Here is a 12,647-nt window from a genome sequence, read left to right as displayed (position 1 = left end):
CCTTGGGTTAGTCGCTTAATTTCTCCTATTCCTCATGTGCAAAATGAGAGGCTTGGACAAGATGAACTCTGAAGTTCCGTTCAGCTGGGAGGTGCTGCGATCGTGTGGATGGTTTGTAACCGTTCTCTCCGCTGACTTTTCCCTAACAGTTGTCGATGTTCATTTTTAGATGAGAGTGTGGTGCTCGCTGAGGACTACTTGGAGGAAAATGACAACTCCTTGGTAAACTCAATTGACTTTTCTTCCATTGGCAATCCACGTGTCAGAAAGAATTTTCCAGAGACTTGGATTTGGCTAGACACCAACATGGGGTAAAAATTATAAAGTTGATTGTTCATATCTATTTTGTACAGTGTGAGTTTTAAAGAAGTTTTGCTCTTTTTCTAATGGTTCAGTACAAACACTGTGTGATCAAGAACTAAATAGACCCAGAGGTTTTTATTTCAAAATGATGTTTATTGTATTCCAAGTATAGTATTTAAGAAAGCAACCTGCAAATTGTGGCAATGAAAGTATTAAGGAGAAGATAGGCCCTTTTTTTTCTGGTGAAGAGTGATTTTTAACTTCCTTGAAGTTTCTTGGTTCTCATTGGAGAAAACTTGCTGAGAGTGTATTCATTGCCTGGTGGGGGAAGCACTCATGGCCGCTCCCTGTACCTTGTGGCTCCCCCTAAAACATCCATCCCTCTGAGCCACAGGGAAGAGGGCTGTGGGCTGTGTAAGGAAGTCCGCTTGCTGACAAACTCAATGCTACGTGCTGACTAAGGAAGTAAGGCATGAAATGTACATGTATTTTATGAAAAGTCAGCCGTTTACAGAAACTTGGGATAAGATGCAGGTCAAACCTAAAAAATACCCAACAAATAATAGCATTGGGTTGGATACAGAAGGAAACTTTTATGCAAAATGAGAGACAAAATTAGAGTTATTTGAAAAAGATATTTACTATATACACACAGTTATGAAAATAATGTTCATTCTTAATATGTAAAGAACACTATAAAACTTTTAATATAGATGATGATGACCTTATTATGACCTATTTCTTGCTGTTTTATGCATAAATTAAAATTTTTGATATGTAGCTGATTTATAAAATTAGTAGTCTTCCAGAAAATGGTTTAGGTTATATTGACTTATTTTGAAATGTGTCAGTTCTTGGTTTTGTGATTTTTATGTTTATCTTGACTTCAGTTCTAAGACGTATGAAGAATTTGAAGTTACTGTACCTGACTCTATCACTTCTTGGGTAGCTACTGCTTTTGTGATCTCTGAGGATTTAGGCCTTGGACTAACAACTGCTCCAGTGGAGGTAGTGTATAATGTGCTGCTCGTAAATGTTACAGTTTCATAAGGTGAAGAAAGTGTCAATCCACAGGTTATATTTGTTGAAATTTGCAACATCATAACCTGTCAATCCACAGGTTATGATGTTGATCATGGTTTTGAGATTCCTAGGTTTTNTTGGTTTTGTGATTTTTATGTTTATCTTGACTTCAGTTCTAAGACGTATGAAGAATTTGAAGTTACTGTACCTGACTCTATCACTTCTTGGGTAGCTACTGCTTTTGTGATCTCTGAGGATTTAGGCCTTGGACTAACAACTGCTCCAGTGGAGGTAGTGTATAATGTGCTGCTCGAAAATGTTACAGTTTCATAAGGTGAAGAAAGTGTCAATCCACAGGTTATATTTGCTTATGATGTTGATCATGGTTTTGAGATTCCTAGGTTTTTCCTTTTTGCTTTTCATCCATTTTATATTTTAAAATGTGAGCTGTATTAAGCAGCTAAAAGTGCTGGATCCATATTAAGATTTGGATAGAAAGTTTATTATGGTCCAAGTCCCACCACTTCCAAAGGTCAGAAGATAGAAAGTATTTCTGTGTGTTCCTCTTTCAAGGTCAAACGTAACTTCTCAAGATGTCCCCTAGCAGACATTCCTTTGTATCTCTCTGGTCTGATTGCATCACCTGGTTTACTTCCTAAACCAGTTGCTGGCAAGAGAAACATGAAATCTGTCATTGGTCTTAGACCAGTAGCTCCCACCTCTGTTGTGCTTGAAGCCCCTTTTATAACAGATGTTTTGTTTTGTCCCTTTACCAATCAAAATGAAAACCATAGAACACATAATATAGCCACATATTCAATTAAAAATCAATATGATGCCCTAAGTGAAATATTAAGTAGTAATAAAAGGACAGTAAATATAAAATAATTATATTTCAGGATATAAATGACCCGGCATAACTAACTGCACTAGAAGACAGAGTAGTATATTTAAATGTTTGTGCCATGCACAGAAATGCACTTTGGCAGATTTGTATTGTTTTAGCAACGCAAAAACCTTGAGTGGTGCTGCGTGAAGTGATGCAAATTTCTGAAATTGTGAACAACTTTAAGTAAAGTTACCAAAAAAAAACAAACCCAAGCACAGTCTTCTTTTGATTAACAAAATAGTTGTATTCATGAAAAATCAAGTGTGCATTGAAAAATGCTTTGCGTTTACCTGTACAGTGGAATTATGCAGTAAGCTCAGGGTATCATAAGCAGGTACTTTATCGATGCTACACAAATGTCTGAAGAGACGTTCAAGACTCATGAGGGATATGGGGCACTTCTCTGTAGGCTGGGACTGCCCTGAGCATTCCAGACTTTCACCGGCTGAGTGCCAGTGGCACCCTTCAAACGCTGTGGCAATCTAAGACCTTCCACAAATGTCCAGGCAAACCCCTAGAGGGGATTTCTGCTGCTGGTGAGAACCACCAGCTCGCAGGGATTGAGTTTTATCCTCAGAGGTAGGGGAGGGGGTTCTGTGTCCCCTGCAGGACATAGTCAACAGTGTCAGAGGTGAGTCACCAGCGAGGAAGTCCATGTGTCTGCATGTGTGAAAGGCAGTAGGCAGAACATCATTTAGACTTGGCACACGAGTCTAAAACAGGGGCTCTTTGATTTGACTAGCTGCTTTTGAAGCAGATGGGCGGCGTCAGTATAGCGCAGTAGCAGAGAACTTGGCATTGTTGTCAGACACACTGGGACCCAGTTGTGGCTCCTCCACTTACTGACAGTGTTACCTCATACTAGTTACAGGGGTCTCTCAGCTTCAGATTTCATTTCTGCAAACTATGAGCATAACACCTGCCTCAAGGTTGTGATGGTTAAATGAAATAATTTGTGTAAACTACCTGGTTCCAAGTAGGCCTTTCATAAAAGATAGTGTTGTCTAACACAAATCAAATCAATTTACCATATTCACTTGCAGTAAGTTACTGTGTTTGCTGTGTGTTGATAGGCAAGTGGACATTTCTATATGAAGTTATAAATTTCATAGGTTTTGCGAGATTTTCTTTTAGTCACATAAAATGTGAAGCATTTTGATTCAAATAAAATATGTATTCATTGTGTTCTTTTCAGCTACAAGCCTTTCAGCCATTTTTCATTTTTTTGAATCTTCCCTACTCTGTGATCAGAGGTGAAGAATTTGCTTTGGAAGTAACCATATTCAATTATTTGAAAGACGCCACTGAGGTAACATATGAAAGGTCTGGTGAATCACTTACACTTCAGGGAAAAATGGAGAAAACATGCAGGGACTGGGCTGGACAGTGTTTGGGTTCTGCGTACATTCCGGAGAAATGAACATACACAAACTTTGGCAGCGATTTCTTCTACTTATAAATGTCTAAGGGTATTATTCTCACATCTAAGCATTTTCCCTCTCTCTCTCCCCCATCTGTCTTCTCCAGCCCAGTTTCCTCACTTAAGCCACGTAACTTCCACGTTGTCTCTGAGGCCAGTCTTTCTCTTTCCTGCTGCCACGGTTTTTTCCTAGTCTTACATCTAGAATGTGTTGCCATTTATCACTGTCATTTATCACTGTGCCCACTGTAGTTGGCAAGAAATTTATTTCATTCAAGACCTGGCTTGAAAGTAAGGTGCCTTTTCTCACCCATTCTGTTATGTTTATTGTCCCCATGTTTATTTAGTGCATCCTGTTTTTAAGGCTTTGGTTTTCTGAGTTGTGTGCTTGCATCTCCTTAGTTAGTCAGCTCCCTGGAAGGCAGGGTTTGGCTCACGGTTTGGGTTGTGTCCCTAACAGTGTTAACCAAATGGTTGACTCCCCCCTTCGCCCCCCTCCCCCCACAGCCCCATGGTAAATAGAGAGCTGTAATTAACTTTATCAAGTTAATTACTACGTGGAAATGCTATACTTTCTTAAAGCACTATGTCCATTAATAAATTAGTTCTTCCTTTAAATTTTAGTTTTTAATCTAGTCGACATGGTACAGTGTGAAGAGCAAAAGCTCTGGAGTCAGAGGGAGTCCCCTCTCTACCACTCCTGGTAAATAAATTAATTGTAGTTTCTGCTTCTGTAAGTGAGAATAATAATTACTGTTTCTACAGAAAATAGTTTGGGAAACAGATGAGAAAATAAATGGGAAAACAATTCATAAGTTGTAAGGCTCAGAGATGTGCTGTTCTTGATGAGAGCGGCGACTCTGACACTTTACAAAAGTTTACAGCTGATGGACACTTCGGGACAAATGTCTGAGTCCCATTTTCCTTGGAGTAATTTTAGCAGAGACTCTCAGTGATGTCATAACATGTCACCCTTCTGTCTCAGGTTTTTCTAGTAACACCAGTGTCTCAGAATGACAGTTCAGTCAGGCTTGTGGCAATACAATGACATGAAATAACCTTTCTGGGCACCTCCTGACCACTCGAAGGCTCTGGATAACAGCAGAATTTGATGTTAGTTGGAGTTGAGTTTAGAAGTGGACTAAGGAAGCACAGGAAAGAGATGAAAATTTCCTGTTGCCCTTCCGTCCTCTCTTTGGCCGAATCTGCCTCATCTTCCTCTAGCCTTGGGCCTGGCAGATTAACAGAACTGAAGGTAGTGATCAAGTTAACACTTTACACCAGAGCATTTATTATACAAAACCTTTGATAATAAATTTTTCTTCCAGGTCAAGGTGGTCATTGAAAAAAGTGACAAATTTGATATTCTAATGGCTTCAAATGAAATAAATGCCACAGAGCACCAGCGGACCATTGTTGTTCCCAGTGAGGATGGTGCGACTGTTCTTTTCCCGGTCAAGCCAACCCGCGTGGGGGAAATTCCTATCACAGTCACAGCATTTTCACCTGCTGCTTCCGATGCTGTCACCCAGAGGGTGCTAGTGAAGGTAAATATTTGGAATCTCCAATAAATGAAATGGAAACATGTGAGTGAAAAGGAAACAGAAGGCGGTTTTTCTTGGTTAGATTTGTTGGTCAGATCTAGTGGGTCATCTCCTCCACTTTTCCAGTAATGCCTAATTGTTTTTCTCATCTATATGTAAAAATGTATTATGTTTTGGAAGAAGCTGCCAATCTCCTCTTTTCATCGATAGTATGGCTGTAAAGCAAGTCTCTTTTGCAGTCAGTTATATTTATAAATCATGTGCCATTGGGATCCTATTAAATCATGTGAAGTTGGCATGTAGGTTTTAAATTTTGGAATTCCCCAGCACAGATAGAAAGCATTTTGTAGATTTTTTTTTGAGAACATGTTGTGCACAAAAAAAACAACTTGGCGTGGTGCATAAGCACTTGTGCTCTGTGGCGAGGCAGCCCTGGGTTCTAATCCCAGCTCCGTCAAGTGTGACTTTGGGCAAGGTATTTAACCTCTCTGGATAGTGGTAGAACCTGCCTTAGAGAGTTTTTCTCATCACCTTTTCATTTTCTCCTTTGTCATTCCCATTGCCATTTCACGAGATAGTTTGTCTAATTTAACTAGAGAGTGAATGCTTATTAACAGATTTGAAGCGAGAGTCAAAGAATGGTAGGTGCTTACCTCACCACACACACACACTGGGACACAACGGGCTGGATGTTTGTTTTCTTGTCTGCACACAGTGCTCTGTAAACAGAGGGGGGGGACCACGTTAATAGTGTTGCTTTTATTGTCTGCATTCAGTGCTCTGTAAACAGAGGAGGGGGGACCACATTAATTGTGTTGCTTTTGTGTCGACAGGCTGAAGGAATAGAAAAATTATATTCACAATCCATCTTATTGGACTTGACTGACAACAAGCTACAGACGACACAGAAAACTTTGAGTTTTTCCTTTCCTCCCGATACAGTGAGTGGTAGTGAGAGAGTTCAGATCACTGCAATTGGTAAGAATGGAATAAAGTATCATAATTACTGGTTCATTTATACATGATGATATATATTTTCATCTATTTGTAGATGTACCAAACTTTATTTGGTCAGAATGAGAAAAGGTTGCAACAAGTTTTTAGTTGGTATCAAATAGGAAGGCCAGCAGGATTACTGCAGAAAGCCTAGCAAGATAGGTGTCCTAAACCAGTTCTTCTGTGTGTTCAGTGTGCATGTGAATTGCCTGGGGGTCTGGTTTAAAGGCAGACTCTGGCATGGTAGGCCTGGGCTGGGACCTGGGGTTCTGCATTTGGGACAAACTCCCAGGTGACGCTGGTGCTTCTGGTCTGCAGAGCACTTTTTGAGTAGTGAGGCCCCCCTATAATGTGGCTACTGGGGGAGGTTATTTCTAAGAACTGGCTCCCGTGGCTCTCAAGTCTGGCAAGTATTGGAGTCCTCCATGGCGCTCCTCATTCAGACTCTTGGGCCACGGCCAGGGTATGTGTATTTGGAAAAGGTTCCAGAAGTGCTTCTGCCAACCGAAAGCTGAGAACTACTGCCGAGGGCAGTTGTTTGTACAGGACCCGAGTCACCTTTACAGCAGGGAGAGACCCGCCGATTTCAGGCAGCCTCCCCTAGTCTCCCTCTGCACCCCTAAAAGGACTTTTGAATCAGCTACTAAACACAGCTCCCACACAAACAGTCTGTTTATATTGATGTGCTTTGCAAAAACGTGAAGGAAATGTTTAGGTTAATGACATCTAAATTGCTGTGTTTTCAAGGTGTTAGGACCTTAAACACCTCAGAGATTCTTGTTCATTCCCATCCACAGATGTAATGCTTTTCTACTATAACCCCAAGTAACCAGTTCCTCTATAGAGGACTTTCTTTGGAGCCTTATATATGACTTTAAAAAGAATTAAATAAGCTCCTTCTTTAGGGGAATAAAAATTCTTCCGATGCATCACCCACAGCAATGGGATGCTGGAAGGATTCAGCCCACCCATGCACACACGCACACATGCATGAACACACGTGCACGCAGAGGGAGAAGCCTTGACTTTTAAACGTGTGCTACTACACCTTACGCTGGAATGAGTCTATCTGGGGTCACTGAAGTACTTTGAGATGTACTTTTTTTTAAAAGATTTTATTTATTTATCTTCAGAGGGGAAGGGAAGGAGAGAAGGAGAGAAATATCAATGTATGGTTGCCTCTCATGAGTCCCCTGCTGAGAACTGGCCTGCAACCCAGGCATGTGCCCTGACTGGGAATTGAACCGCGATCGTGTGGTCTGCAGGCCCGCACTCAATCCACTGATCTACACCAGCCAGGGCCTGAGATGTACTTTTTAAAGCTTGACATAAAGAATGATCTTTCAGGTTTTATTTTTATATGATGTTTATTTTAAAGAGACTATTTGGTAGCTCAGAATGTGTGAATACTAGCTTGCTTCTTTGAATTTTGATGGTCTAAGGTTATATTCACTCTGAATATTAGAAACATAACCTGCAGTGGTAATATTATTGCCTTTATGTATATCTTTGTATTAACACCTAAAGTTTGACAGCATGGCAGTGTGGCCGCAGTCTACTCATAGGAAAGAATCCTTCCTCTCTCTTTTTTAAAATTATTTTATTTTATTTTATTTTAAAATATATTTTATTGATTATGCTATTACAGTTGTCCCATTTCCTCCCTTCATACCCCTCCACCCTACACACCCTCTCATAACCACATTCTCTCACTTTAGTTCATGTCCATGTGTCTTAAATTATTTAGCTTCTACATTTCCCATACTATTCTTGCCAATCCCCTGTCCATTTTCTACCTACCATCTATGCTACTTATTCTCTGTACCTTCTCCCCCTCTCTCCTCCTCCCACTCCCCTGTTGCTAACCCTCCATGTGATCTCCATTTCTGTGGTTCTGTTCCTGTTGTAGTTGTTTGCTTTTGTTTTTGTTTTAGGTGTGGTTGTTAATAATTGTGAGTTTGCTGTCATTTTACTATACATGTTTTTTATCTTTCTCTTAGATAAGTCCCTTTAACATTTCATATATTAAGGGCTTCTCAGACCTTATCTGAGGAAGCACTTTATCTGCCCTTCCATTCTAAATGAAAGCTTTGCTGGATAGAGTAATCTTGGATGTAGGTCCTTGCCTCTCATGACTTGGAATATTTCTTTCCAGCTCCTTCTTGCCTGTAAGGTCTCTTTTGAGAAATCTGCCGATAGTCTGATGGGAACTCCTGTGTAGGTGACTGTCCCCTTATCTCTTGCTGCTTCTAGGATTCTCTCCTTCATTTTAATCTTGGCTAATGTAATTATGATGTGCCTTGGTGTGTTCCTCCTTGGGTCCACCTTCTTTGGGACTCTCTGAGCTTCCTGGATTTCCTGGAAGTCTACTTCCTTTGCCAGACTGGGGAAGTTCTCCTTTATTATTTGTTCAAATAAGTTTTCTACTTGTCGCTCTTCCTCTTCCCCTTCTGGTACCCCTATAATTTGGATATTGGAACGTTTAAAGATGTCCCGGAGGTTCCTAAGCCTCTCCTCATTTTTTTGAATTCTTGTTTCTTCATTCTTTTCTGTTTGGTTGTTTCTTTATCCCTTCTGGTTCACTCCATTGATTTGGTCCACTCACTTTTGATGAAAAGTCCCAGTTTCCTTTCCATCACTATTGGTTCCCTGTGCATCTCCCTTAATTTCACTTAGTGTAGCCTTCATTTTTTCATGTAATTTGCAGCCATATTCAACCAATTCTGTGAGCATCCTGATCAGCAGTATTTTGAACTATGCATCTGATAGGTTGACTGTCTCTTTGTCACTTAGTTATATTTGCTGTGGAACTTTGATCTGTTTGGTCCAATTTTTTTTTTTTTGGTTTTGCTGCATTCGCCTGTTATGTACTAAAGGGCGGAGCCTTAGGTGTTTACCAGGGCAGGGCAACCCAGTTGCTGGGTTGTGATGCTGTATGTGGTGCATGTGGGGGTGGGGTCTGAGAGGGAACAATGGCACTTGCTCTGCTCTCTGTTGGACCTCAGTCTCTTCCACTGCTTCCCCCAAGCAAACTGGGCCCTTCTGGTGCTGGTTCCTAGGTGGGTGGGCTTGTGTAATATATGTTCTAGGACCCTGTGGGTCTCTCCAACAAACTCTCCTGTGAGGTTGGGAGTCACCCTGTGCATCAGCCCCCACAGGTGTTTTCAATTAGTGTTTTGAGGCTTTATTTCCCAGCGCTGGGACCTTGGGTTGCTCCATCTGTCTGGCTCCCCAGTTACCTGCACGCAAATGTGGGACCGCTGCCCAGTCAGCCACTTGCCTGGTACACAGTGCCCCGCCTCTCAATTGCTGCCTTGTTGGGTCTGCCCGTTGCCACCCCTCACCTGGGGTCTTCCAGCTGCTGCCTGTGCACCCAGGGTCCGCCCGCTACCACCTTGCACACCCAGGGTGCCTTGGGTGCGTGGTGTTACCACTTCTTGTGCTGTGACCCCTCTCTCCTCGGCCTGACTCTGCTCTGCCTAGTGGTCTAGATGAATGTGTCTATTTCAGCTCCATGGCTGTCCAACTTCCATACAGTTCAATTTTCTGTCAGTTCTGGTTGTTATTTTGTTTCTAAATTGTTGTTGTCCTTATTTTGGTTGTGTGAGGAGGCACAGTGTGTCTACCTACGCCTTTATCTTGGCCGGAAGTTCTGGATTTAACTTTTTCTATCTTTTTAAAAATTATTTCTGAAGTATTTGTAGTATATTAGTAAGAAATCAAATTGAAGTTTTATTTACACAAAGAATACTAATTTAAAAAACATTTCTTTCCTGCCCTGGCTGGTGTAGCTCAGTGGATTGAGCACGGGCCTGTGAACCAGACAATCGTAGTTCGATTCCCAGTCAGGGCACATTCCTGGGTTGCAGGCCAGTTCCTGGCAGGGGCCAGTTCCTGGCAGGGGCCAGTTCCCCTGGCCAGTTCCTGGCAGGGGCCAGTTCCCAGCAGGGCATGCACAAGAAGCAACCATACATTGATGTTTCTCTTCCTCTCTCCTTCCCTTCCCCTCTAAAGATAAATAAATTAAAAAAAAAACAAAAAAAACCACACACACACACAAAAACATTTCTTTCCTGTATAAGAACAGTGGTTTGTTAATGGTTAATTCCTGACATTTTTGTTCAAGATTTATCTTGTTAAACTTATTTTTTGTCTGGTGTATGCCTATATCTTTACCTGAGCTAAGGAATGTCCTAATTTGTCATGTAATCTACAAGTTCAGTGTCACTGTATTACCATTTATTAGAGCAATCATCCTAAAAACGACATACAGTTTCTCCTCTGTCGTAAGCACTGGATACCTTCTGTTCTCAGTGGAGGTCTCTTCTCCACCAACAGGTACAGGTATTGAGCATTTGCTGAATGTGTTCAATATCTTGTGCTTTCAGGAGATATTCTTGGTTCTTCCATCAATGGCTTAGCCTCATTGATTCGGATGCCTTATGGCTGTGGTGAACAGAACATGATAAATTTTGCTCCAAATATTTATGTTTTGGATTACCTGACTAAGAAGAAACAACTGACAGAGAATCTAAAAGAAAAAGCCCTTTCATTTATGAGACAAGGTAAGCATTTTAGAACCATGCTTTAATTTGTAATTTTTTTAAGGTAGAGTTCACTCTAGACCATTGTACAAAACAGGCAGATTCCATCTTTGCGATGTGATGGTGGGACTTTGCTATGTGATTGTGTGGAAATGTGCTAGGAGTGTGTGCTCACTTTACTACTTGCTGCTAAGGTGTTGTTAAGGGGTTGGTTTATGGAGGGATTTGTATTTTTATAAGGGTCCTGAAATTTAAAACCACTAAAAAAGTGAAAGGGGTGAATGTTTTTTATTCATTAAACATGGAGTGCCAGGGTTCCTTCTAGTGCTGAGGTGACAGAGGAATTCCCTGTTCGGTGGAGAAGACTGTCTGTCCGTAAGCACTTGTGGTGTCCCATGGTGGGGACCTTCTCCGTGTGTGCAGAACGTCAAGTGGACGGTTAGGAGAGAAATGTGTGTGGGGGGAGGCCCTGCTGGATCCTCAGGTCGGAATCCAGAGCGGTGGTGACTGTACTGTGGCTCCTTGAGAAGCTGATACTGGTTGTGGACACCAGATACTTTGCGTTTGCGACTGGCTGATACCAATGGTTAACATTAGTTGAGTGCTTACTATATGGTAGGCAGTGTTCTAAAACCTTTACATCTAATATATCATGTAATGCTCATAATTAGTATTAGTGTTATCCTTCTATTTTTACAGATGAGGAAACTGAGGCACAGAAAAGTTAACTAACTCACTCAGGGTCATACAACAAGTAAGTGGCAGAGCTGGGGTTTGAACTCTAAGTGCTCTCTGGTCACAATAGTGGGTGCCATGCTAAAAACAAATGAGATCTTTGCCCGTCACCATAATGATTATATTTAAGGAGATGAGTAAAAAAAAATTGAAATTGTTGGAATTTAACTCTGTATCTTTTGAAAACTTGTATTCAAAATTTAATTTGGCTAGTTTCAAGAGGATGATATATAGGAATGACACTGTTGTGAAGATTAAGTGAGACGTTTCAGCACTAGTTAGTTGCATCTAACTAGGAAGTTAGGGTCTAAAGTCAGCAAGTAAATCTTGCCCCTTCTACCTCTAAAAACGAGTGGGAAATGCTTCCACGTCTTCATCCCGTGGCTGAGTGTTCAGTTCCCTCGCCGTCATGGCTCATGTAGACAGCTCCATTGGCTTCCTAAATAGACTCTGCTTCTAGCCCTGTGGTCTCCACGTGTTATAAAAGAGAACTTTTGCTAATTTCAAATTCATGTCACCTCCTTGCTCAAAATTTCCAGTGGGAGTCTTCTATGCTTTTGGCTTTCTAGGTTCTTGGCCTCATCCTACAAGGACCTGATCGAACTGGACGGGCCTCCATCTTCCACCTTGTCTGACGCTGCCAGTGTTTGGTTCCCCGTCTGGCCACAACTGGAGCTTCGGTGCCTTTAACTGTGTCCTTCCATCTCCTGGGAGGCTCTTGCCTCCCATCTTTCCGTGGCTGGCTTCTTCTCCTCATTCAGGTGGTGGTTTTCTCAGAGTGGTGTTTCCTAACCATTTAGTAACTCTCAGTTATATTATTCCATTTTTTTATTTACCACTTAAAACATTATTTCAGATTATCTTAAAATTATTTTAATGATCTGTCTGCTGCACTAGAAGATAAGCTCCCTGACAGCGGGGACCATCATTAATGTCTCCTCCGTCGTATCCCTGTTTTGATACCTCGGTGAATCTAGAGTGGCTATATTCGTACCTCAATAAGTACAGGATGGAGGAACACATTGCTACCAATATTAACTTCTTTGGGCCTTAGGTTCACCATCGTAATGTGACGATTGGACCTAGAAGGTCTCTCAAGTGCTTCTACAATGTGGTCATTATTTATAAACACTAGGCCCTTGCATGTTCTTATCAGCTGGGAAATGTGGCCAGTGGTCTCAGTGTTCTACCTT

General features: G+C 41.4%; 1 protein-coding gene across 1 annotated transcript in view; it reads left to right on the top strand.

The window, feature by feature from the left end:
- Window positions 1-12,647, top strand: part of CD109 (CD109 molecule) — a 119,838-nt gene that overhangs the window by 81,672 nt on the left and 25,519 nt on the right. The window contains exons 19-24 of the mRNA XM_037034310.1: window positions 170-311; window positions 1,194-1,311; window positions 3,411-3,524; window positions 4,964-5,182; window positions 6,013-6,157; window positions 10,564-10,740. Coding sequence (XP_036890205.1) covers window positions 170-311; window positions 1,194-1,311; window positions 3,411-3,524; window positions 4,964-5,182; window positions 6,013-6,157; window positions 10,564-10,740 — 915 coding nt within the window. The remainder of the gene's footprint in view (window positions 1-169; window positions 312-1,193; window positions 1,312-3,410; window positions 3,525-4,963; window positions 5,183-6,012; window positions 6,158-10,563; window positions 10,741-12,647) is intronic.

The sequence above is a fragment of the Sturnira hondurensis genome, unplaced genomic scaffold, assembly GCF_014824575.4.
Source record: "Sturnira hondurensis isolate 20B ecotype Veracruz unplaced genomic scaffold, ASM1482457v3 Scaffold0022136, whole genome shotgun sequence".
Classification (NCBI taxonomy): domain Eukaryota; kingdom Metazoa; phylum Chordata; class Mammalia; order Chiroptera; family Phyllostomidae; genus Sturnira; species Sturnira hondurensis.
This window is presented reverse-complemented; position numbering and strand designations above follow the sequence as displayed.